This window comes from Hyperolius riggenbachi, chromosome 3 (assembly GCF_040937935.1).
Source record: "Hyperolius riggenbachi isolate aHypRig1 chromosome 3, aHypRig1.pri, whole genome shotgun sequence".
Taxonomy (NCBI): domain Eukaryota; kingdom Metazoa; phylum Chordata; class Amphibia; order Anura; family Hyperoliidae; genus Hyperolius; species Hyperolius riggenbachi.
Genome location: NC_090648.1, coordinates 386,678,128 through 386,705,392, shown reverse-complemented (window position 1 = coordinate 386,705,392; position 27,265 = coordinate 386,678,128). Strand labels below are relative to the sequence as shown.

Below are 27,265 nucleotides of genomic sequence, written 5' to 3'. Positions count from 1 at the left end.
GTACCCCGATCCCCAACTGAATTCAAGTGGCCTATATAATAGATATGAGGAGCGCTGGATATGTTGTATAAGATCACGTTTTATTCATAAATTGATTGCATCCACTATACATATAGATCGCAAAAATTCACACATAAACCCCTCTTACACACACACACACACACACACACACACACACACACACACACACACACACACACACACACACACACACACACACACACACACACACACACACACACACACACACACACACACACACACACACACACACACACACACACACACACACACACACACACACACACACACGTCTGCTGATAAACCTTTTCAAAAACCAAGAATAAAAAATGATGGAAAAATAAAAAGATTAAATATAAAGAGGATCTTAAAAAGACAATAGTGTCCAGAATAATTCCAAATGATGTCAAAAGATGGCAAAATCTTGCCGATATAAATTTGCATTATGCTTCATAGAACATGTAGAGTCCTTTTCACATCCTAATAGCAATTGCCGCAATGAATTATATATATACTAGCATATGGAGTAAAGGGTGAGCTCAATACTTCGTTAAACATAAAACCTCCGATTACAGGAGCCACTTGGGTTACTCACTGCTACAAATTTCCGGATGAGCCGATTCTCCTATTGAGCCAATTCAAATTCCACTAAGTGCCAGTTTGATTCATGAGCCTTACTCCAGTCCCAGCGGCATTGTCTTCCCAATCAGGGGTCGCTCTGAAGCGGCTCACCACCCCGCCCACAGTAAGAGGATGTAACCATGAGCACGAGCCTGTCTTATCTCGGTCTAGTCCCTGGACCGTTCACTGATCCCCGCAGCAGTATCCACTGGCTTCTCCGGCTTGTGCCTTGACCAAAGACGTCACTTCTGTGCATCTCACTGCTTGTATTACTTCCTTGTGTTCCAGCTCCTTCCAACAAGTACTAGCGCTGGTCCTGCTTGGAAAATAGTTACATATGAATGCAGTGTATTCCAATTGATCTATGGGGCGCCCCAATAAAGATCACATTAACATGTTTCAACACGCTCGGGTGTCTTCATCAGAATTATTGGAATGGTTCAAGTCCGCAGCCTACATCCTTTTATATGCTGCAATCTCCTCCCTTCACTTCCTCCTTAAAGTGACCACGCACTTCCAGACACTTCTTCACCTAGTTTTAGTCACACAACGAAATACCTTCAATCAAAATACTTCTTAAAAAACTTTAAAATTCTTTTTTAAAAAATTGTTTGGAATTTTAGAAACAAACAAGTAAATAGAATTAACACATTCTTTAATTACCAGGAGTACGAAGAAAGGGCCGGAGTATATTGGGAGGATGTGGTATACAACCTCTGGAATCTAGAAAAACTATTGATTAAGGAGACTAAAAATCAATGGGAGGTTGCCACATTGGACCAATATCTCTTGTGGGAAATATCACCGGTTGGCCTCACTATCTATAAGAAACTGGCAGCAGATCTAGCCACACCAGTTGTGCAGGAAGAGTGGGACCGTATGTTTCATGGGTTCTTATTGCAGGTTATGACATTTATTAGAGACACCAGAAGGAGTCAATGTTTTAAACTGAACAATGAAATAGGTAAATTGAGAAAAGAAATGGAACCATTTAATCGAATTCCAGAATACCAAAACATGGAAAAAAGTATTAAGAATAGATTAGAACATCTTGAGGAGGAGATTATTGAAAAGAAAAAAAAGAAATGTATCACGGACTCGGTTCCTGTTCAAACTTTCACATCCTATGGCTCTGGGGAAGTGGAGGAAGTTTGTCAATGGAGCACACATGAGAACTCTATAACATTGGATGCCATTGGGAGTTATCAAGGGACCCGAAGAATAGAGAGGAAGGGGGAAGAGGTGAATTCAGATTGAAATAGATTGGGAGGAATTGGGAGGAGTGGCAGTAGGCAGCAGTACTGGGGAAGCTCTACGGGGGGGACTGTCGACCGGTAGTAGAGGATACCTGGCTGTCAGAACCCTCTGGGGAAAGCCTCATAAAGAACTCCACATTGGGCAGGACACAACCATATCGGAAACAAAAATGTAATAAACAGCCAAGACGGAGTATAGATAATCAAAATAGAAATAGGGATGAATACAATTCCACTCTCAATGAGAAAAATAGGTGCAGTATGGGTGGGGAGTGTTCATTAGAACAGAGGGTGATGGGTAATGCACATGAGGATATACCTGTACAGAATAGATATTCCATTTTAAAGAGAATCTGTATTGTTAAAATCGCTCAAAAGTAAACATACCAGTGCATTAGGGGACATCTCCTATTACCCTCTGTCACAATTTCGCCGCTCCTCGCCACATTAAAAGTGGTTAAAAACAGTTTTTAAAAGTTTGTTTGTAAACAAACAAAATGGCCACCAAAACAGGAAGTAGGTTGATGTACAGTATGTCCACACATAGAAAAATACATCCATACACAAGCAGGCTGTATACAGCATTCCTTTTGAATCTCAAGAGATCATTTGTGTGTTTCTTTCCCCCATGCACTGAAGTTTCAGGCTGCTCTTTTCTTTCTGCAAACAGCTTTGCCCTTTTTTGTAATTCCTCAGTATGTGAAAGCCCAGCCAGCTCAGAGGACGATTTATCCAGCTTGTAAAAGATAAGAGAGAAGAGAGAAGCTGCTCTAATCTAAATAACACACAGGCAGTGTGCAGAGAGGGGCCTGGAAGGGTGAGTTCATAGCAGAACCACAACACTGAAGAACTTGGCAGCCTTCCAGACACAGGCTGACAAGTCTGACAGGGGAAAGATACATTGATTTATTACAGAGACAGTGATAGTATAAAGTGCTGCAGTTAGCCAGAACACATTAGAATAGCTTTTGGAACTTGTAGGATGATAAAAAACAGGATGCAATTTTTGTTACGGAGTCTCTTTAAGGAATGAGAACAATGAGGAACCAGAGGTGAGTATAACTCAGATAAGATCCCAAAATAAAACAAAGAAAAAACAAAATGGGCCCCAACCAACGTTAGATGGAAGTAAACAAAACCCATCCAAAGAAACTGCCCCAAAAAAGAACCTGAAAAGAACAAGGCGAAGTGGGGTGAGCACCTGATTTAATAGTATTAGGGGTGGAGGTGGAAACACCATCAATAAGTATTTTTTGGCCTGGGGAGGGGAGGGGGGTGCCAGGAGGGGGGGGGGGGGTAGGAGGAGGAAGAGGGGGTGTAGGGGGGGTAGGAGTAAACCCAAGAAAACAGAAGTAGTACAGAACTTAAAAACGGATGTAGAGCGGGGTATTTATAACCTGAGTAATATAAACTAAAGGAATCAGATAAACAACTATTAGAAAAGGGATTGAAATTTTCCCCGACATCCAAGCTAAATAAATTTGAAACCTACATAGACATACAGAAATATACTAGAAAGTTGTGTCTGAAAAAGTACTTCCCAAAAAATCCAATGATTCCCAAGACAACTAGTCATTATTTCTCACATAACTCTTTAAAAAATCCCCACAGGTTTAATCCAATGAATGAAATAAGCAAATAAATCTTATTGTTTGAATGACGTGTGGAGAAGGATTTGAGGAGGATAAAATCCCAACCAGCATCCTGGGGTAATTTAACAAAAAAAGAAGCACAGGCTTTACGAGATCTTCAAAACAACCAGTCTATTATTATTCGTCCAGCGGACAAGAGGAGGGTATTGTAGTACAAAGTGCCGAGGACTATGATCGTGAGGCATGTAGGTTGCTCAGTGATACGAATACATACAAGCACCTGAAAAAGGATCCCACTGATCGATTCATTAAGGAGCTGGGAGGACTAATTAAGACTGCCAAACAGGATGGAATTCTAACTGCCAAAGAACATGATTTTGTAAATATAAGCCACCCACGTATGCCCATCTTTTATCATTTGCCCAAGATTCACAAGGACCTGAGGAGTCCTCCAGGGATGCCTATCATATCTGGTATCGGTTCTATCACCTACAACCTGTCCAAGTATGTGGACACATTTTTACAAAAATATGTGAGACAGACTCCGGCCTTCCTGGAGGACTCCAGACATGTCCTTAATTTGTTAAGTGGGGTGACATGGGAGGATGGGTGGATCTTGGGCACTTTGGATGTGACTTCTTTATATACAATAAGAGAACATAAGAAAGGATTAGAAGCAGTGGAGTTCTTTCTTGAAGGAGATGACCTCTTAAAGGAGGAACAGAGGGAACATTTTTAATGCAATAAGTTATATTCTCGCGCACAATTATTTCCGGTATGAAGGGAGGTGCTTCCTCCAGACGAGCGGGACAGCAATGGGGACCCGATTCGCGCCGGGGTATGCTAATCTCTACATGGCCCATTGGGAAGAGTCCCATGTATATGGGCGTGGGGGACCCGGCACGGACCTGGTCCTCTGGAAAAGATTCATTGATGACGTCCTGTTAGTCTGGAGGGGCACAGAGGTTGCGTTACAGGATTTTCTGGGACAGATATGTGTGAATGAATATAATCTAAAGTTCACCTCAGAATTTAGTTATCAACAGGTGAATTTTTTGGATTTAAATATATATGTCGAAGACAGTAAAATTAAAACACGCACATACACGAAGCCCACTGAAGTTAACGGCTACATCTTGGGCACTAGCTGCCATTTGCCATCATGGCTGAATAATGTCCCAAAGGGTCAATTGATTCATTTAAAAAGGAATTGTACGGAAAATGATAAGTACAAAAAAGAGGTTGAAGTACTAACAAAAAAATTCAAAGAGAAAGGGTATGATGATGAAATTACTCAAAGGGCCAAAAGGGAAGTTGAGTTGATACAACACCAAGATTTGCTGGTTAAAAAAACAGGGGAAAATCAAGGGGACTATTCTTTGAAGTTGAATTTAAGATACTGTTCACAGAGTAATGTAGTGAAAAAGATTATTGCCAAACATTGGCCAATCTTGAAGGAAGATAAACTTTTGAATGAGATACTACCCAAATATCCTTCTTTTGTGTATAGAAGACCAGGGAATAAAGGCCTTAAAGTGGCAATGGCAGCTGGGGGACCACCAATGAAGACATACAAGAAGGGTGGTTTTGCCAGATGTGGGAGGTACAATAGCTGCAGAAGCACTCAGGGCTATAAAAGGATCATGTTGGTTGAAGGGCAACATGGCAATTGTAAAATTAACCAGTGGATTGCATGTGATACCAAGGGGGTCATATACTGTTTGATATGCCCGTGTGGCAAGAAGTATATTGGTAGAACTAAGAGGGAGCTCTTTAAGAGGATGGGTGAACATTTTAACAACAAAAAAAAGGTTGGGAGGAACACCCACTGTCAAAACATTTTAAGAAAAAACATGATTGTCAGGTAAAAGATATCATTTTCTTTGGAGTAGAAGTAGACAATAGGGACCCGAGGGGAGGAGATTACATCGCCAGGATGTCCACAAAAGAAAGAAAATGGATATTTGATTTGGACACCCTGGCCCCCAAGGGTCTAAATGAGGAGATGGAAGTTTATGTTTTTTTAAAATAGGTATAAGATTGAGTAAGTAGTAGCTTATATGTAGAGTAGTGTTTCTTTTTGGGGGAGCTGCTGTTAACCTAGGGAGCTGCTGATGACCTTTGGGTTTTGAGGAGTCATGACAAATATGATACTGTATAATTTTTGACAATGTCTTATGAAGAAACCTCCTCCCCCCCTTTTCAAGGAGAAAGTTTTTTTAAAAGTTTTTTCAAGCTTTTTAAAAAGTATTTCGATTGAAGGTATTTTGTTGTGTCACTAAAACTAGGTGAAGAAGTGATTGTGTCTGGAAGTGCGTGGTCACTTTAAGGAGGAAGTGAAGGGAGGAGATTGCAGCATATAAAAGGATGTAGGCTGCGGACTTGAACCATTCCAATAATTCTGATGAAGACACCCGAGCGTGTTGAAACATGTTAATGTGATCTTTAGATCAATTGGAATACACTGCATTCATCTGTAACTATTTTCCAAGCAGGACCAGCGCTAGTGCATGTTGGAAGGAGCTGGAACACAAGGAAGTAATATAAGCAGTGAGACGCACGGAAGTGATGTCTTTGTTCAAGGCACAAGCTGGAGAAGCCAGTGGTTACTGCTGCGGGGATCAGTGAACGGTCCGGGGACGAGACCGAGATAAGACCGGCACGTGCTCATGGTTACATCCTCTTACTGTGGGCGAGGTGGTGAGCCGCTTCAGAGCGACCCCTGATTGGGAAGACAACGGCGCTGGGACTGGAGTAAGGCTCATGAATCGAACCGGCACTTAGTGGAATTTGAATCGACTCAATAGCAGAACCGGCTCATCTGGAGCTTGGTAGCAGTGAGTAACCCAAGTGGCTCCTGGTAATCGGAGGTTTTATGTTTAACAAAGTATTGAGCTCACCCTGGTGAACTGGGATAATGTACTACAAGAGGAGGACACTGAAGGGAAATGGCAAGCTTTTAAACTCATTCTCAATCAATATTGTAGTATGTATATCCCATATGGAAACAAAATGTCTAGGAATAAAAAAAGGCCTCTATGGATGAATAGAAAGGTTAGGGATAAAATGAAGAGGAAAAGGAATGCCTATAAGGTCCTAAAACAGGAGGGGACCGAGGCTGCACTAAGCAATTATAAGGAGTGCAATAAAAATTGTAAAAAAGGAATTAGGCTGGCAAAGATTGAAGCTGAAAATCAAATCGCTAGGGATATCAAATCTAACCCAAAAAAGTTTTACAAGTACTTCAACTCTAAAAAAAGAAAGATTGACTGTATAGGACTCCTAAAGGATGAGGGGGGGGGGGGGGACTCAATGGTGGATGACCAAGGTAAGGCAGAGTTATTAAATGCTTTCTTTGCTTCTGTCTTCACAAAGGAAACAGCACTGTTGCAAATTACAGAGGCAGAAGAGTCACAATCTTCTAACTGTAATATTAACTACTTAACGCAGGAAGAAGTGAAGGCAAGACTAAATAAATTAAAAATAGACAAGGCACCTGGCCCGGATGGCATGCATCCTCGGGTCCTAAGGGAATTAAGTTCAGTTATAGATTAACCCCTTTATCTTATCTTTTGTGACTCTCTTGCAACTGGCAGAGTCCCAGTGGATTGGCGTACAGCCCACGTTTTCCCATTATTTAAGAAGGGCAAAAAATCTGATCCAGGAAATTATAGACCTGTAAGCTTAACATCAGTTGTATGCAAACTATTTGAGGGGTTACTAAGAGATACTATACATGACTTCATAGTAGAAAATAATCTTATTTCTCAGCATCAACATGGGTTTACTAAAGACAGGTCCTGTTTTTGACTAACATGCTCAGCTTTTATGAGGTAGTGAATGCTAATATGGATATTGGGAATGCTGTAGATGTGATATACTTGGACTTTGCAAAGGCCTTCGACACTGTTCCCCACAAAAGTCTGGTGCAAAAGTTGAGGATGCAAGGACTGGGGAAGAGTCTGTGTGCATGGATAGGGAAATGGCTAATGGACAGAAAACAAAGAGTTGTGGTCAATGGATCGTACTCAAAATGGGAGACTGTTAGCAGTGGGGTCCCACAGGGTTCTGTACTGGGTCCAGTGCTCTTCAATTTATTTATCAATGACCTAGTAGATGCAGTAGTGAGCAATGTTGCTATTTTTGCAGATGATACAAAATTGTGCAGAATCATCAACTCTCAGGAAGATAGTGTCATATTGCAACAGGATCTGGATATGATGGCTATATGGGCACATACAAGGCAGATGAAATTCAATGTTGAAAAATGTAAAGTCATGCATTTTGGTCGTACCAATGGTCTAGCACCATACAAAATAAATGGGATACAGTTGGGGACATCAAACTTGGAGAAGGACTTAGGTGTACTCATCGACAACAAGTTAAATAATCGTACTCAATGCCAAGCCGCTGCAGCTAAAGCTAATAAAATTTTGGGATGCATTAAAAGGGAAATAAAAACTTGAGATGCTAGCATAATATTGCCCCTGTTTAACTCTCTAGTAAGGCCACATCTGGAATACGGAATTCAGTTCTGGGCACCACATTACAAAAAAGATATTGCAGTTTTAGAGCAGGTGCAGAGACGAGCAACAAAATTGATACGTGGGATGGAAGGTCTCGCTTACCAAGAAAGGTTAGATAAACTGGGTTTATTTAGTCTAGAGAAAAGACGCCTTAGAGGAGATCTAATTAACATGTATAAATACATCAGAGGGAAATATAATAGCTTGGCGGATGAGATTTTTGTTCCTTAGGCCTTCTCAAAGGACTAGAGGACATGATCTGGACATGGAGGAAAAACGTTTTAGCCATTTATTTAGGAAAGGGTTCTTTACAGTAAGAGTGATTAAGATGTGGAATGCATTGCCACAGTAAGGCGTTATGGAAAACTCTATACCTGCATTTAAAGGGGGCTTAGATGCTTTCCTTGCGTTGAAAGACATCCATGGCTACAATCACTAGGTAATGCCTAATGATGTTGATCCAGGTATTTTATCTGATTGCCATCTGGAGTCGGGAAGGAATTTTTCCCTTTTGGGGCTAATTGGACCATGCCTTGTAAGGGGTTTTTCGCCTTCCTCTGGATCAACAGGGATATGTGAGGGAGCAGGCTGGAGTTGTACTTTGTACTGGTTGAACTCGATGGACGTATGTCTTTTTTCAACCAAAATAACTATGTAACTATGTAACCTTTACTCCATATGCTAGTATATATATATAATTCATTGCGGCAATTGCTATTAGGATGTGAAAATGACTCTACATGTTCTATGAAGTATAATGCAAATTTATATCGGCTAGATTTTGCCATCTTCTGACGTCATTTCGAATTATTCTGGACACTATTGTCTTTTAAGATCCTCTTTATATTTAATCTTTTTATTTTTTCATCATTGTTTTATTCTGGATTTTTGTAAAGGTTTATCAGAGAAGACTCCCGTGTGTGTGTGTGTGCGTGTGTGTGTGTGTGTGTGTGTGTGTGTGTGTGTGTGTGTGTGTGTGTGTGTGTGTGTGTGTGTGTGTGTGTGTGTGTGTGTGTGTGTGTGTGTGTGTGTGTGTGTGTGTGTGTGTGTGTGTGTGTGTGTGTGTGTGTGTGTGTGTGTGTGTGTGTGTGTGTAGGGATGAAGGAGGGGTTTATGTGTGAATTTTTGCGATCTATATGTATAGTGGATGCAATCAATTTATGAATAAAACGTGATTTTATACAACATAACTTAATCTATTATGTAGTACCATTTGACCTAATTTTTATTCCGGTTTTCAATTGCTGAAAAGTTATTTTAACAAGAAGTTGAAAAATTATCTCCTTGGAGAAAACGTGTGAGAAAAAGGTTAATTGCATATTGCAGATAATTGCTCTTTTTAATGAATGGGTTTGCTTTAACCAATTTTCCAGACAAATAGGCCAACTGCCATATCTATTAACTTCGACTTCACAGATAGTGGCAAAAATGTTTAATACCTTAAGGTGCCCATTAATGATAGAATCTTAAATTGTACAATTTTGCCAAATCTATGTAGTAGAAAAGTAAACAGAGTGAATATACTTTGATTGCATACTTTAGGTAGTCTCTCATATTAGATAGGAGTTGTAAGACTGTACAATCAAGATTGTATCATTAGCGGGCACCTTAAAACAACTTTTGCAAGGTGACTTCTTTACCACGTGCAATTAATTTCTTTAAAAATGACGCTGCTATGTTTTACAGACTAGTACTTACATATACTAAATATATTCATATTTGAGAACGTGTTACTCTTCCATGACTGTATGAACAATATTTTACTTACTAGTAGGTTTACTGTGCAGCTCATGCGGTTGTCTTTACTCTCATCTGTGACCACTGCCCTGTAATCTAGTAACCTTTCCAATAAACCTTTTATCAGTGCCACAAAGGTTTCAACTGGCTTAGTGATGAAATGATGCTGTGCTGCCTTGTCCAACAATCTGTAGGAACATTATAATGTACACAGTATAATAAAAACTTACATCAATAACAGGAATACTTAAACAAGCAAAACACAATAAGGTAACATAAAAAAAAAAAAAAAAAAAAAAAAAAAAAAACATTTGAAGAAAAATGTTCTAGCTTTCTTTGTGCCAGTCTAGATAAGTATCACTTATTAATTTCTTTATGTAAATGAATAAAGTCTGCACATGTAATTACTGCAGAAAAAGGTATACATTTATGCAATGTAAGAGAGATCAATGTACAGGGTATTTAAGTTCTCTAGAGCTGAAGAAGCATAAGAAACACAAATGGCCTTGTAAACCAGGCTTCAAGTTACTCAAGAGTGCGCAATAAATACAGCTTGCCAAATCAAACTGACGATTAAAGAGTTTAAGAAAACTAATTTTCCTCTAAGCAATAAAATTAGTAAAGCACATATAATCTCACATGGTCTCAAAAAGTTGCATGTATTGCCAATCACCACGTCCTCCTTCAACTTCATGGTCCAATTTCAGTATTATCTCATTTTCAAACTACAAAGCAAAATAACATTGTAATGTTTAGGTGTACAATATATTTAAATTTAGGTTCTAAAATACAACAAATAACAGTATTCCCACTTGTACACTTGGGGTTCCCTGGAGAAATAAAACATATGCCACGGAATATGTTGGCACTTTATCCTGTACAATAAAACCCCTGTGTCCCCTGTCCCTGTGTCTGTGCTTTTTTGCCAGCGCACATGTGCGGCACATTGACGTTACACACTAAAGGAGGACGAGGGCAGGGGGCAGGAGTGTGCGTGTGCGGTGGGCCAGCGTGTGCGCATGCAGTGCACGTTGCGACCCGTGTGTGTGCACGCACGTGGCAGTCATGAGCGCTTTTGCGCTGGCAATGGGGCGGTGGCGAAAGGGGGCAGGGAAAGGGGGGTTGTGAGAGGCCGTGGCCTAGCACCCGTTATTGTAACAGGCCTAAGGTCTAGTAAATCAATAATAATATACACCTAGAAAAGATGTTTTTTAAAAGGCGAATGAAAACACAGTATTGGATTTATTGCTTCATCAGTAAGAACAACTGTCAGAACTCCTGTTCATGTACTGCAGGCCGACTCTGTTTTTCTCCGCGAACTTAGTGCTGAGCATTCATTAAATGTGTATCATTGAGTTGTACATTACATATGCACAATTACATAGGATAATAAGTGGGATGAATACATGTATGAACAAACATGGGGATTTCTGCCATGAGTTTACAATTTCTGTGAACAAAAATGTTTGCATTTTACCTCTGTAGTTTTTCTGCATGACTATTGTCCATCTTAATAACCTGTCACAATTGTTGCTTCAGGTACGAGTTTCAGGCTGAGTTTCCTCTCCCCTTTTTTAGTTTAACTCAATACCACTTTTTGTGTTTGTTTGTTTTTTACAGTTCTGAGCTAACATCAATATTACGTAGTCCTTGGGTACAGTGAAAACCAAGCTACAGATAGGACTGAGTAATTAGATTATATGCAGTTGGAGGTTGGACATGAAGTGTCCAGGTCAGGAGTGATTTCAGGGGAGCTCCCAGAATGCTTGGTAAGAAATGATGATGGATTAATGGATGGGGTGACTACTGTGTGGCACAGATAGGATCTTGCTATTGTATTGAATAATGTTCCCGATAATGGTAGTATAATGGTAAATGATAACAACTGCTCATGGCCTTGGTTGAGTGGTAATTTCCTTGATGGTGTAGTTGTTAATGAGGGGTCAGGAAAAAGTCAAGGCCTTCTGTGAGAAGGTAAATGATAAGGAATAAAGGAATAAGTGGAGATAGAGAGTTATGGTGAAATATATACAACTTTGTCAGCAAAGTTGACAACATAATTTAAATGACAGTCATTTGTAATACTGTATATACGTAATCATTACTTACTAATATACTAATGATAGAAAAAATTCTAATATTTATAAGTTTTAAAAAATGTAAAAACATGGCCGTTAAATAAAATGGCTTCCAATTCCAGTGCTGCATGTGAAGGATGCAGCTTTGGGAGCTCTGGCCCTGGTCACTGCCATCTGTGCTCATCCCAGCTGAGACCCCACTCATTGGTGCATGAAGTATGTCAGCTTCGCTCTCTATAAAGCTTCTGGCCACCCTGATGGACAAACTTGTGGCTAAAGCCCAACAGAAACGCCAGGATTTCTCTAGGCCGTGAGAGGTTGGGACCACATGCTCCAAGATGGCACAATCCACCGACCTGGACAGTGCAAATGATGCCAAACCCCCAGCTCATCCCGGTAAGAAACTTGCCATTGATTACAAGAAGCTAGAAGCTGATGTGGCTTCTCATCTGCAGTAGGAGCTGGTTATCATTGTTCCTAAATACATTTTGGAAAAGATGGCACCGATTGCAGTTGCAGGCACGCAGGGAGGCTGGACAAGGTGGAGCAGCGCACAAGCTCCGTCAAGGACAGTTTAAATATTATGCAGCAGCACCCAGATATGCATGATAAGAAACAGCTCATTATGGCAGATCAAGTTTAGGACCTTTAGAAGAGGTCCCGACATAATAATCTGAAATTTGTGGGCCTACCTGAATCATTCAAGCATGAATCCCTAAAGGTGTGCAGATCTGATACCTGAAGCCTTAGGTCTGGCTGGCTGGTCTTTAAGGGTGAGAGGGCACACAGGCTGGAGCTCTGCGTGTTGATAACAACTGTCCACGTGTGGTGATTGCATTATATCTGGACTTTGCGGAGAATCCTATAGGGCAAGGAAATCTTTAATGGAGCAGGGGCACAAGATAATGACCTTCTTGGATTTCTCGGCAGAGGTGGCCAAAGCTAGAAAAAAGTTTTTTCCAGCCTGCCAGCTCTTATCACAAAAGAAGATTCATTTTGCATTAATTTACCCTGTGTTTCTCAAAGTCTATCTGCCAGATGCTCCGGTTCACATTTTTACTGTGGCCGCGGAGGTCACTAGGATGGCTCTCCACATGGTAAAAGGAGTCAGTCTGCAGAGCGTGCTCCTAAATCGTGCTGGATCCATCATACTGCTAGACGGGCTGGGAATCTGAGAGCCCTGCTACAAATAACAGCCTGAGTTTCATCTAAATTGCTTTATGCCGTTCTACTGTGGGCTGTGGTGAGACAGTCCCCGAACAGCAGACTGAGGTCCCAGGTGATCCACAAAATGCAAAGCTATTTGCACTGTTACTGATATTCATATATCTTACGGTGTCTCAATTGTTTCTTCATGTTAACATTCATTCTTCTTACTTCTTCAGGTTAAACCCTGCTCTATTGTCTAAGTGTACATTGCTACGGTTAACTACAGGGGTTGGACAAAATAATGGAAGCACCTAACATTTTGGCATCATAATCTTTGAACATGTTTTAAGCAATCAAAACTTGACATATGTTAAATTTTTTTGTTTATTATATTTGTTATTTGATATGTTTAATTAAAATAATTGTTTTTTACAGATATTTAAACCAAAGTTGGTTATAATTTATAAAAATGGCAGATCTCTCGGACTTTCAAAGAGGCCAAATTGAAACTGCCTGAATGCTTGGCGTTTCAAGAGGTACTGTCTCAAAAGTAATGACTGTCTTTGAAAGAGAAGGAAAAATGTGCTCAGCAAAGCACAGTTGTGGCCGAAAGTCAAAGTTGTCTGAGAGAGACCGTCAAACTCTAAATCGAATTGTTAGAAAAGCTTGCAAGATAAAATGAAAATTACTGCAGAGCTGAATGAACACCTACAGAACCTAGTTTCCACAAAAACTGTTCGTTGAGAGCTGCACAAATCTGAATTCCACAGAAGAACTGCAATTATATAACCTCTGCTCTCAAAGACAAATGTTTCAAAGCATTTAGAGTGGTGTAGAAACCACCAGAATTGGTCCCTCGAGCAGTGGAAAAATGTGATTTTCTCTGATGAATCATTGTTTACCTTATTTCCGACCTCCGGCCGAGTGCACGTTGGAGACAGTCAAAAGAAGCATTTGATCCAGACTGCCTTCTCCCAACCGTAAAACATAGCAGGGGTTTTGTGATGATCTGGGGTGCTATTTCTTGGGAATCCGACGGGCCAATGATTTCCCTTCATGGAAGAATTAACAGCCGAGACAATTTAGGAATTTTGGGCAACCAAGTTCATCCTATGGTTCAAGAACTGTTTCCGGAGGGGAATGCCATCTTTCAAGATGATAATGCCCCAATCCATACGGCTAGAATTGTTAAAGAATGGCACGAGGACCATTCTAATGAAGTTGAGCATCTCATCTGGCCACCACAATCCCCAGACCTCAACATTATTGAGCATTTATGGTCGTAACTAGAGATTCAAGTAAGAAGTCGATTTCCGCTGCCATCCTCTCTAAAAAAAACTAGAGCTTGTTTTAACTGAAGAATGGGCTAAAATTCCTTTGGAAATAATTCACAATTTGTATGAATCAATACCTCAGAGAATTGAGGCTGTAATTGCCGCAAAAGGTGGATCTACACCATATTAAAATATATTTTGTTGATTTTCAAGGTGTTTCCATTATTTTGTCCAACCCCTGTAGTTGCGTGTTGTCCGGTATTAGTCATGGAGAGAATCTAAAGACATAACAACAAAAGTTGCTTAGGTGATATCGTTAATGACTAACTACAATATTTGTCAGCAAGCTTTCAAAACTTTAAAGGGACCCTAAGCAGTAACGTAATGTAATGATCGGTGTAACACAGAGAGGGTCTGATTACCGGTGAACTGCAGTATCACCGAGAATACAGAATATTCCCGATTATTGATGATCTGCAGTATCACCGATAATCAGATATATCTATTAACCTCTGGACATCTGAGATATGCGAGTGTTGGTGCAACAGTAATACTTTGAGTACTGCACCTTAGGAGAAGGTACAGATTCAGTAAGGAGTACTGCACGAAAGTATGTTCCTTCCGTTGGCCTAGACTCTCCCGGAGGAGGGACTAGGCTGAAAGTAGGAAGGACAGAGTGTGAGTGACACCAGTGAGAGGGTGTCACTAACAGGTCTGGGAACTGCCTCTAACAGTAAGGCAAGTTCTCGAGGTCGGGCAAGCCAGGTCGTTAACACACAGACAGATAAGGTACAGATTCTGGAAACAGATACGGAATCCAATGAACAGGCAGGGTTTGGCAACAGAGTATCAGAATAGCAAGGTACAGAATCAGGAGGCAAATACAGAGTCCAGGAACGAGCAGAGTTTGGCAACAGGATATCAGAAATAGCAAGGTACAGAATTAGAGTTCAGAAGAATAGTCAGGCAGGCAAAAGGTCATAACCAATAATACAGTTCAATAATCCTAATGCTAAGGTGTGAGCTCCTTGATGTCAACACCTTTGGAAACTATGCTAGAACACAGAAACAGACAAGGCCTGAGTGCTACCACGTAGTGATCGCAACGCCAGACACCAGAGAAATGACCAGCACCCAGTATATATACTATAGCGCTCTCCAGCACCACCCTTAAGTGCTGGACCAATGGAAGGTGGTAAAAATGTCAGCTGACCAGCTTGGTCAGCTGACTCTTCTCTGGCTGTCATATAAGCTCTGCCTCTTAGCGCGCGTGCGCGTCCTTCTGAACCTGTGTGGACTAGCAGTCCCAGCCACACCAGACATGTTTTGCAATGTATCCGCTGATTCGGGCGCGGGGGCCGCCGCACTGCTCTCCAAGCAAGCGGCGGCTTCCCCGCATCCAACCACAGTGTCAGTAGTATTGCTATGCGCGCAATCCACCGCATCCAATGCGGACTCCACCGCTCTGCCCATGCGGCATGTGGCGGTTTCTTCGCGTTGTGCCGCCATGTTGGACGCGGAAACAGCCGCCTCACTCTGAGCACTCGCGGCGGCTTTTCCGTGTTTCCTCACAGTACCCCCCCCCAAGGAGTGGACTCCGGACAACTGCTACCAGGCTTCTGAGGATGCAATGCGTGGAGCTCCCTTCTTAATTTGTCAGCATGCATGCGACCTTCAGGTACCCATGATCTCTCCTCAATACCATACCCTTTCCAATGAACCAGATATTGTACTGAGTTCTGAACTATGCGTGAGTCTAAAATCTTCTCTACTTCGTACTCAGGTTGGTCATCTATCATCACAGGAGGAGGAGGAGTGGGACCCACATGGACTGCTGGCTTAAGCAGGGACACATGAAAGGATCTTACGCCACGCATACTGGCAGGAAGATCAATGGCATAAGTAACATTGTTGATCTTTCTAGTTACTGGAAACGGACCCACAAACCTGGGCCCCAACTTGGCTGAGGGCTGTCTCAAGGTCAAGTGACGTGTGGACACCCAGACTAAGTCTCCTGGTTGAAACCTCTACTTTAAAGAACGTCTTTTGTCAGCTTGACCTTTTTGACTTTGAAACGCCTTCTCCAAATTATTTTTCACGATCCACCACATGTCTTTAAATGACCTTTGCCAGGCCTCCAGAGCTGGAAACGGAGAGGAGGCGACTGGCAATGGGGAGAATTTAGGCAACTTCCCGGTCACTATCTGAAATGGACAAAATCCCGAGGAAGAACTTTTAAAATTATTGTGCGCAAATTCTGCGAAGGGCAAAAACTTGACCCAATCATTTTGTGCTTCTGCAACGTAACACCTCAAAAACTGTTCCAATGATTGATTGACTCTTTCCGTCTGCCCATTGGTCTGTGGGTGGTAGCCCGACGAAAATGACAGTTCCATGCCCATTTGGTGACAAAATGCCCTCCAAAATCTCGAAACAAATTGGACTCCCCGATCCGACACTATGTTTTCTGGATAGCCATGCAATCGGAAAACGTGGCTGATGAACAAATCGGTCAACTCCTGGGCCGAGGGGAGTCCTTTCAAAGGCACAAAATGGGCCATTTTACTAAAGCGGTCGACTACCACCCAAATGACCGACATGCCCTCAGACCTGGGAAGCTCACCCACAAAATCCATGGACAAGTGGGTCCACGGTTCACTCGGGGTGGGCAAGGGCTGCAACGTTCCCACAGGTGCCAGCCGGGAGGGCTTACTCTTCGCACACACCGCACACTCTCTAACATACTCCTTGCAATCTGTTGCCAGAGAAGGCCACCATGCGCACCTGGCAACCAGATCCTGTGTTCTGGAGGCCCCAGGGTGTCCCGCATTTTTGTGTGAGTGGAACATCTGTAAGATCTGAAGACGGAATGGCAGTGGTACAAACATAACCCCCTTGGGCTTCCCCTCCAGGATGTCCTGCTGAAAGGGACCTAAAGTCTCTGTCCAATCTTTCCAAGTCTCAGTTGTTGCTAGTACCAGTTTCTGTGGGACAATGGTCTCTGGGGCGGAGGGCTGTGCTGTCTCCGGCTCAAAGCATCTGGACAGGGCATCTGCCTTAATGTTTTTGCTACCCGGAGTGTACGTAATTACAAATCTGAACCTCGAGAAGAACAGTGACCATCGAGCCTGACGGGGGCTTAATCTCTTAGCTCCCTCAATGTATTCCAAATTTTTGTGATCAGTGTAAACTGTAATTGTATGTTCTGCTCCTTCCAAACAATGATGCCATTCTTCAAAGGCCAATTTGATGGCCAGGAGCTCCCTGTTGCCTATATCGTAGTTTCTCTCTGCCGGAGAGAACCTACGAGAAAAATAAGCGCATGGGTGCAATCTACCCTGCAACCCTGACCGCTGGGACAGCACAGCCCCTACCCCGACCTCCGAGGCGTCCACCTCAACAATAAAGGGATAGGAGGTGTCAACGTGTCTTAGGATGGGTGCAGAGCAAAACAAATCTTTCAAAGTGGAGAATGCATGCAGAGCTTCTGGAGACCAGTGGGTAGTATCTGCCCCTTTCTTAGTGAGACTGGTGAGGGGTGCAAGGACAGTGGAGTACCCCTTTATGAACCTTCTATAGTAATTGGCAGAGCCTAAAAATCTCTGAAGAGATTTTAACCCAACTGGTTGAGGCCATTCCAACACAGCAGAGACCTTGGCAGGATCCATAGACAGGCCCGAGGTGGAAATTATGTACCCTAAAAAGGTGACAGATGTTACCTCGAAGATGCACTTCTCCAATTTAGCGTAAAGCATGTTTTGCCTTAGTTTGTCCAATACAAACTTGACGTGTGTCCTGTGCTCAGAGAGGTTGTTTGAGAAAATAAGTAAATCATCTAGGTATACTAACACGAATTTGCCCAACACTTCCCTGAATACCTCATTAATTAGTTCTTGGAAGACGGCCGGGGCGTTACACAGCCCGAAGGGCATCACTAAGTACTCGTAATGCCCGTCGGGCGTGTTAAAGGCCGTCTTCCATTCATCGCCCTTTCGAATCCGCACCAGGTTGTATGCACCCCGTAAATCCAATTTTGAAAAGATCTTGGCGTCAGTAACCTGTGTAAACAAGTCATCTATCAGGGGCAATGGGTAGCGATTCTTCACTGTGATTTTATTCAGACCCCGGTAAGCAATACATGGCCGCAGGCCTCCATCTTTTTTCTTAACAAAAAAGAACCCTGCGCCAGTGGGCGACCGGGAAGGGCGAATGAACCCCTTGACTAAATTTTCACGAATGTACTCCTGCATGGCCACTTTCTCTGGCCCAGACAAATTGTAGAGATGACCCCTAGGGGGCATACAACCAGATCGGAGATCGATGGGGCAATCAAACGGGCGATGAGGAGGTAACTTATCAGCAGCCTTGGGACAGAACACATCGGAATACTCGGAATATTGGACTGGTACACCCTCCAAATGAATCCTGGTCTGGCCCATTGTCACCCTCCCTAAACACTGCTGAAAACAATGAGTTGACCAGCTAGCTAGCTGACCAGTGGCCCAATTGATCTGTGGGGAGTGAAGGTGCAACCATGACATGCCAGAGATGACTGTGGAGGTGGTCATGTGTAGCACAAAAAACTGCAGTTTCTCCTTATGTAGTACCCCTATAGTGACTTCCACCTCTGGTGTTTGAGACAGCGGATGATTACTTTGCAGGGGGGAATCATCTACTGCCGTAACCTGAATGGATGGTTTTACCGGGGTGAGCGGAATCCCCAATTTCTTTGCAAATTCGAAATCCATAAAATTAGCTGCAGAGCCGGAATCAACAAAAGCCTCAGAAACCTCAGTTTTATCTTCCCATGTAACAGTACAAGGAAGAAGTAATCGTTTATCTTCTAGGGGTAAAAGTCGTGCACCTAGGGTGTTACCCCCTACAACTCCTAGGCGGTAGCGTTTCCCAACTTGTTAGGGCAATTACGTACTCTATGACCCCCCTCTGCGCAGTAAAGAAACAGCTGCTCAGACATCCTACGTCTTCGCTCCCCTTGGGATAGTTTCAACCAACCAATTTGCATTGGTTCGGGTGGAGGCGAGACGGGGGGAGGTGGAGTTACTGGAGGCGCAGTGTAGGACACTATTCTTACATGACTACTACCCCGGGACCGTTTCTGATAGCGCAGCCTGCGGTCGACTCGAATGGCCGATGAAATGGCCTCATCGACTGTTTTTGGTTCAGGCAGACTTAACATGAGATCTGACAACCCTGATAAGAAACAATCTAAGAGAGCATAGGTGTCCCACCTTGCTGGAACCTCCTAAATTCGGCTGCGTAATCCTCTACCGGACCGTTGCCTTGACGCAAAAGCTTGAGCTTCCGCTCAGAAGTCACAGCAAGGTCTGGGTCGTCGTAAATTACTGCCATAGCTTTAAAAAATTCCTCCACTGAGGTGAGGGCTAAGTCTCCGGTGGGCAAACTGTGTGCCCACGTCTGAGAATCACCTGACAACAAAGTCTTAATAAATGTGACCCTTTGAGCCATAGTTCCAGAAGATCGGGATCTCAACTCAAAGTAAGATAACACTCTACTTCTAAAATTTCGGAAGTCAGATCTGTGACCAGAAAATTTCTCAGGTACAGGCAAACGTATGTCAGAGCTAGGAGGGGATCACACCTCATCCACTGCTGTCTGGAGGGTTTGTAAAGAACCAGACAAGGCGTCAATCATAGTCTTGTGACTACCCAGCACTTGGTTGATGTTTTCCACCGAAGTGGCAAGTGCGCCCAGACGGTCAGTGTGTGCGTCCATTTGCATTTTGGTCTGGCGTTCTGTAACGATCAGGTGTAACACAGAGAGGGTCTGATTACCGGTGAACTGCAGTATCACCGAGAATACAGAATATACCCGATTATTGATGATCTGCAGTATCACCGATAATCAGATATATCTACTAACCTCTGGACATCTGAGATATGCGAGTGTTGGTGCAATAGTAATACTTTGAGTACTGCACCTTAGGAGAAGGTACAGATGCAGTAAGGAGTACTGCACGGAAGTATGTTCCTTCCGTTGGCCTAGACTCTCCCGGAGGAGGGACTAGGCTGAAAGTAGGAAGGACAGAGTGTGAGTGACACCAGTGAGAGGGTGTCACTAACAGGTCTGGGAACTGCCTCTAACAGTAAGGCAAGTTCTCGAGGTCGGGCAAGCCAGGTCGTTAACACACAGACAGATAAGGTACAGATTCAGGAAACAGATACGGAATCCAATGAACAGGCAGGGTTTGGCAACAGAGTATCAGAATAGCAAGGTACAGAATCAGGAGGCAAATACAGAGTCCAGGAACGAGCAGAGTTTGGCAACAGGATATCAGAAATAGCAAGGTACAGAATCAGAGTTCAGAAGAATAGTCAGGCAGGCAAAAGGTCATAACAAATAATAAAGTTCAATAATCCTAATGCTAAGGTGTGAGCTCCTTGATGTCAACACCATTTGAAACTATGCTAGAACACAGAAACAGACAAGGCCTGAGTGCTACCACGTAGTGATCGCAACGCCAGACACCAGAGAAATGACCAGCACCCAGTATGTATACTATAGCGCTCTCCAGCACCACCCTTAAGTGCTGGACCAATGGAAGGTGGTAAAAATGTCAGCTGACCAGCTTGGTCAGCTGACTCTTCTCTGGCTGTCATATAAGCTCTGCCTCTTAGAGCGCGCACGCGTCCTTCTGAACCTGTGTGGACTAGCAGTCCCAGCCACACCAGACATGTTTTGCAATGTATCCGCTGATTCGGGCACGGGGGCCGCCGCACTGCTCTCCAAGCAAGCGGCGGCTTCCCCGCATCCAACCACAATGTCAGTAGTATTGCTATGCGCGCAATCTGCCGCATCCAACGCGGACTCCACCGCTCTGCCCATGCGGCATGCGGCGGTTTCTTCGCGTTGTGCCGCCATGTTGGACGCGGAAACAGCCGCCTCACTCTGAGCACTCGCGGCGGCTTTTCCGCGTTTCCTCACACGTAAATTAAAAGATTTCACTTACCTGGGGCTTCCTCCAGCCCACCGTAGGCCGCGAGGTCCCCCGGCGTCCTCCTGGCTCCTCTCCATTTCCTGCTGGGGGCTCCCGTTACCGGCGACACCTGGGCCGGGTGTCGGACTGACTCTTCCTTGAACCTGACGCTCGTCGTCATGACGTTGGCTGGCGTGACAGGTCTGCGCATGCGCGGTTTTCTAACTCTAAACCAAGGACACAGAGGATAGCCCCCTTACTGATACGGCGCTCTTGATCATCTTAGGTGTAAAGAAATGTATTTTAAAAATGTGGGTTCATGCATCCATCCATTTGATATTGAGCAGTCTAAGTCCAAGGCCAAAGCCATATATTTTAAGATATAGGGTCCATTTTTAATAGCTAATACACTCAGGATGTTTGTGTAATGATCCGCTCAGCTGTCTGCACAGACAGACAGCTGTTTGACCATTCCTTAAGTCTGAGGGCTGCAGATCTCTGGAAAAGAGACCTGTCTTTGCTTTGCAAGTTTCAGACCTGCTCTGCTGCTGAGGAATTTGCATACATTTGTTATGCAAATTGCCTACCTGCCTCCTTTGAAGGCTGGCAGTATAAATACCATGTTCTCCCAGAATCCTTTGCTGGTCATCTTCATGGTTTGTTACTGATGAACTCTCCTACAGTATCAGCCCTGTTTGTTTAAGTTTACCTTAGAGTAATTCTTTGGGACTGCACTAGGCAGCTCCTCTAGTGCAGGTAGGTTGCATTATCTGTGTTGCCTGTGTTGTCTTTCTGCTGCGATTGTCCTGTCGCCAGGAAATCGTTCTGTCTGTCTGGGGGTGCTAACCAGAGCAGCGGTTGCTACTGGTAGCCCCTTCTGTTCATCTGTCTGGATTGCATTAGCCCTAATGGTAGTGGCAGTGCTTCCTTCTGTGCCTCGATTGCCTTGTCGCCAGCGGCAGTCGACGGGGAATCGTTCTGTCTGTCTGGGAGTGTAGGCCAGAGCTGCGGTTGCTGCTGGCTGCTCCATCTCTCTGGATCGCACTTGCCCTAGTGGTAGTGGCAGTGCCTCCTTCTGTATCTCAGCCTTTGGGGTGTTAACCAGAGCAGCAGTTGCTACTGGTGGCCCCTCCTGTTTATCTGTCTGGATCGGACTTGCCCTAGTGGTAGTGGCAGTGCCTCCTTCTGTATCTCTGCCTTAGGGGTGCTAGCCAGAGCAGCGGTTGCTACTGGCAGCCCCACCTGTCTGTCTGTCTTGTCTGATACGAACGCTTGCTGTAGGCTCGGTGAGGCAACCGTTTAGCAAGCATTCGCGTTCTCTATTTCGTGTTTGTGTGTCATTGGTCAGTTAGGGTGGCACGCTTATCACTGGGCGCCTAACGCGCGGTGATCGTGCAGAAACGCATTCGCTGCTGCGAATGAGTGCAGCGTTCGTGTTTAGCTAGCGTTTGTTATTTTCCTTATCTTCTCATTGTTGTTTGCTGTGCCTTTGCTACTCTCATGCTCTGTCCTTCTCAGTCTGGTGTCTGTTGGCAATCGCCATTCTTGTGATTGCATTCGCGCTTTCTTTCCGTTGATGTGTGTTCATCGTCGCTGGGGGGCGACTAGTTTGGTGAACACACATTCTGTCTGTCCCTGTGCTATTTCTTTTGAGGGCTATTCAGCCTTGCTTGATCCTGCTCGTACAATTTCCATCTGGCATCTGTGGCCGTGCAGAGGCTGTGCTCGTCTGCACTCCACAGCTCCATCTGCTGGTGGGAATTACCCTCTACTGGTGCATTGCACCTAACCTGGGTTCTAACAATTACACGTTTGTGGAGGATTTCCGCCGCGTTAGCGCAGGTCTAGTGCGCTAACCACGGAAACGATTCCGCAAATGTTACAGTTTGATATTGGAGACCAATGTCCTCTTCAACTTACTCTCTTTCCCCCAGGCCATGGCAGGCTAGATACAATATCAGGAGATCTTAATGTGGGGCCATTCAGGACATGTGAGTAAGTGAGTTGAGATTATGCTATTGTTTGGGTTATAATATATTTTATTTTGTTCTTGATTATTATTTGGCTGATTAGCACTGATTTAGAAACCTCCCTTGGATGATTTTTGGGATTCACTTGTGAGAACTGAATTGCCAGTTATTGTGTTATTATCCATGTTGGGTTGTTAGTCCTTCTTATAGTTCTTCTCTCTTAGAGAGGAAAGTAGTGGGGGGAGGGAGGCTGGGACCGGGTTATAATTTAAAAAAATAGAGGCTTTATTTGAAGCAATCATTTCTGTGCTAAGCCTTTGTCTTTTGATGTCTTGCTGATCTAAATATGTGTCTACTGCTGATATTGTTATCTGAATATTTGTAACTTCAAATAAAAATTATATGAAAAAAAAATAAAAATTAAGTACATAATTGATTGCCTGGTGCACATTTCACATCCAGCATTACTGATACTACTTCAAAGCTTTGTGCATTGCTAACTAATAGAAAAATTGGAGGCTGAACTGAGACTTTAAAGTACCCCTGAACCGAGAAGGGGTTTGTTTAATCTACAGTAGGTGCCCTTGTTTGAATGGTGCTGTAACATATGTCACAGCACCGTTCTCTCAGTTCAGTGCCCCCAGGGGTCCCTGTTCTAGTCTGCCGAAATCTTTAACTGACTAGAATGTCGAATATGGGCGGGGAGGAAATAGCAGTTCTCCTCCCCAATCACGCCTCCTTGCACCGCCAACGTTTTAAGACCTGAGAAAAAAAGCACTACCGCACAGCTCACCTACTCCTAGATCCCTTCTCTGTCTTTTTTGCATTGCTGACTCTCCCATTTGGCAGCCGTGTCTTCTTATCTCCACTGCTATGGCGCTGGCCTTTGAAGTACTTTTGGGTTACTTCTGGGTCAGCACCATAACGTTGAAGATGCCAGGAGATAAGAGGGACTAGGAGGCGGAAACGCCTCTTGTGTGTGCCAAGATATCAAACCTCAAATGCAAAGAAGCTCCCATAGCAAAATACTACTTTCAAAATTCCAAATTTATTGTTTAAAATACACTCACATATTTCTCCAGGTCAAATGCACTCAGAGTAATTTAGTATGGCTTTTGCCTGTTGCCTCCCTGTCAGGCTCTGCCGATTGTGCAGATAGCATCTCTCATACGCTGCCGTTTGTGAAGAGGTTTGATATCCTAGCACACACAAAAGGCTGAAGGACTGAGATCCCTGATGCATGGAAATATGCCAATAGAGAGTGCATTGGGCCAACCTACCGGTGGTCATATATATATACGGTGAGTTTGTACCCCGAAAGGTGTCCTGGTGGTGGTACAGATGTCCCCCACAGCAACTGGATGTTGAAGTGAAACACGTTGCCGTATAATTGAGGAATGGATTTATTAAGCATCGGGGGATACAACCATTCGTCCGTGATTTGCGGACATAAAATAATATTAGGCGGCCAGCCAGGTGGAAGCACACTCAGGTGAAACATCAGGAACTGTTTCTTGTGTTTTCATGAGTTTAATATTTATGATTCATGCACCTTATGTATATAGGAGCACTTTTATTTGTATATGTTATACAAATAAATATGCTGTTTTGCTTTTCTTCCTTCTCTGCCTAAAAGAGTTGATATTCAGCTATGCAACTGACAGTTTTTCTCCATTCAGGACCCACTCGGACTATATCATCCCTCACTGATAAGGGATTACAGCCATAAAATACTTTCCTGGCAAAAAACGTGCTTCTGAGTGCATGGGATAGATAAAAAAGGTCAATAGTTAATATATTTTATCATTCTAAAGATAGACAGACTTTTTCTTTGAGCTGAGAAAATACAATAAATCTACTTTTTTAAGTTGTAAACATAACATAAAACTGTAGGACATCTAAAAGGATTTTAAGTAGCTGGTTAGATACAATTGTTTATCTCATATTTTTTTCTCACTTAAGTTTCACTTTAAACTTACAAAAATGCATGTGTAGAAATCATTCTCTCAGTTTTGTTAAGTTGCAAATGATCCACTTTTCAATCTCTAATGAACTGCTTGTTTGTGTGTTATACAAAAAAAAAATTCCACAAACAGAAGGAAAATAAATTAGGAAAATTCTGTATGAAAACAGCTACAACAAAATTTCTAAATATTTGTCTGTGAAGTAAAGGGTCCATACATTGTATTTATTACTTGCTTCTTGCCAAAGTTATTACAACCCTGAGCACATGGTCAACCCTAGGTAAGATTCACTTTAGATAAAGTTTTTAGATAAAGGTAAGACTTTAGATGAAAGTAAGATAAAGTGTCAAAATGGTTAGACACTTTAGATAAAGGTAAGATTTATATTAGATAAAGATTTGAGTTAGGGCCCGTTTCCAATGGACGCATTGCAATGCGGAAACCGCTCCGTATCGCAACGCAAGTAAACTGCAAGCAATTCACGTCAATTAAGTAGTTCCCATTTAACGCGAATTGACCTACGCAATCTGGCGGGATGCGACGTGGGGGAAATTATGAATAGCATGCTGCAGTTTTCCATAGCACGCATATGAGACCCCCATCGCCGACGGGAAGCTGCATGAAGCCGCATCCGGTTGTCCGGAAGATGTGGTGATCGCCTCGTATCCAAAACGCCAGTGGAAATGGGCTCTTAAACTATGTATTGATTCAAGCCAGTCCACGCAAAGCTGACCTTCATTGATGCTTTTGTTGACAATGTAGTAGCAGTAGGGTATTGTACCGTGTTAGCCATCAGTAAAAGCAAGAAGTTTTAAATCAGGATGATACCATTTATTGGCTAACTAAAAATGAATAAAAATAAGCACGTTTTCGGCCTTGCAGCCTTCGTCGGGCTTATATCCTGTTAGTTTGTAAGCTGGTGGTACAGACAGCTTTATACATGCAACATCAAAAGGGAAAACAGATATTTTTTTCAAGCATAAATACATGTCATTAAGATGCCTTAATTCAAACAGACCATCTAAATGGGGTTAGAGGTTGTTAGCTAAGATAAGGATCCTTGTTTACTCCATGCTCACAGACCTGGGATTAGGATTGACCCAGAGGTGTCGTAAATTCTTAGTTCACAAGTTCAGCTAGAATGGCTGAGAAAGTTCAAATATCATCAGCCTCATACCAATATAAAAAGTTGTTGTCCTTATTCAAACCGTTCTGCACAGCTTTGAACCAATTTATAAATTTTGTTTCTGCTATTAATCGATCATTTGACGTTTTGAAGCCACCCTTCAGGGCAGTGGCATGAAGATCATCCATGCTGTGTCCATTGGACCGAAAGTGTGTAGCAACTGGGAGTCCAGATTTGGTATCATTAATAGTGTGCCCGTGTCCATTAAACAGGATATAAGCCCAACGAAGGCTGCAAGGCCGAAAGCTTGTTTATTTTTATTCATTTTTAGTTAGCCAATAAATGGTATCATTATGATTTAAAACTTCTTGCTTTTGTTGACAATGTAATTGCAAATTTACCAAATATTTTTATTTCATTTCATAACATTGTACATACTGCCTTTATTTCCTATTACCTTTCTGAAATCTCCATTATGGTAGAATTCACAAAGCATCATGTCAAAAAATATTGGGATTGTGGCTTTACGCAATTCAGCTTCTGGGATAAGAGTCATCTCTAAAATTGGTCCAACCATTCCAGGAATAAAACAGATTTTGTTCTGGCCTAGATTATAATAACATAAAGGAGATTGAAATTACAGAGATAACATGCAATAGCAACATGTAATGAAATATTGTTTGACTGATGTGAAGCCAATGTAAACATGGATCTGAAAAGAAAACTTTTGGGGTATCAGTCACATAAAGCTATGTTGGCTGAAAGATTTGTAATGTATACGGGTATCCTGAAATAAATGTGTTTTACTTTTTACATGAAAGTTTAATCACACCTTAAAGTGGCCCTGTAGTGTTGGGGATATGTAGGGTGCCATATTTATTTAATTTTAAACACTGCCAGTTGTGGCTGTCCTGCTGGTCTTTCTGGCTTCACTAGTGTTTGAATTACATATCTAAAACAAGCATGGGGTTAGTGCTGATCTCCATGCTCATTCTG

The 27,265-nt window shown here is 42.8% G+C and overlaps 1 protein-coding gene across 5 annotated transcripts in view; it reads right to left on the bottom strand.

Moving 5' to 3' along the window:
* DOCK2 (dedicator of cytokinesis 2) overlaps window positions 1-27,265 on the bottom strand; it is a 566,587-nt gene that overhangs the window by 229,456 nt on the left and 309,866 nt on the right. For all 5 annotated transcript variants that reach the window (XM_068277405.1, XM_068277401.1, XM_068277402.1 and 2 more), the window contains 3 exons: window positions 26,727-26,875; window positions 10,393-10,478; window positions 9,785-9,941 (listed from right to left, as the gene is read on the bottom strand). In XM_068277405.1, coding sequence (XP_068133506.1) covers window positions 9,785-9,941; window positions 10,393-10,478; window positions 26,727-26,875 — 392 coding nt within the window. The remainder of the gene's footprint in view (window positions 1-9,784; window positions 9,942-10,392; window positions 10,479-26,726; window positions 26,876-27,265) is intronic.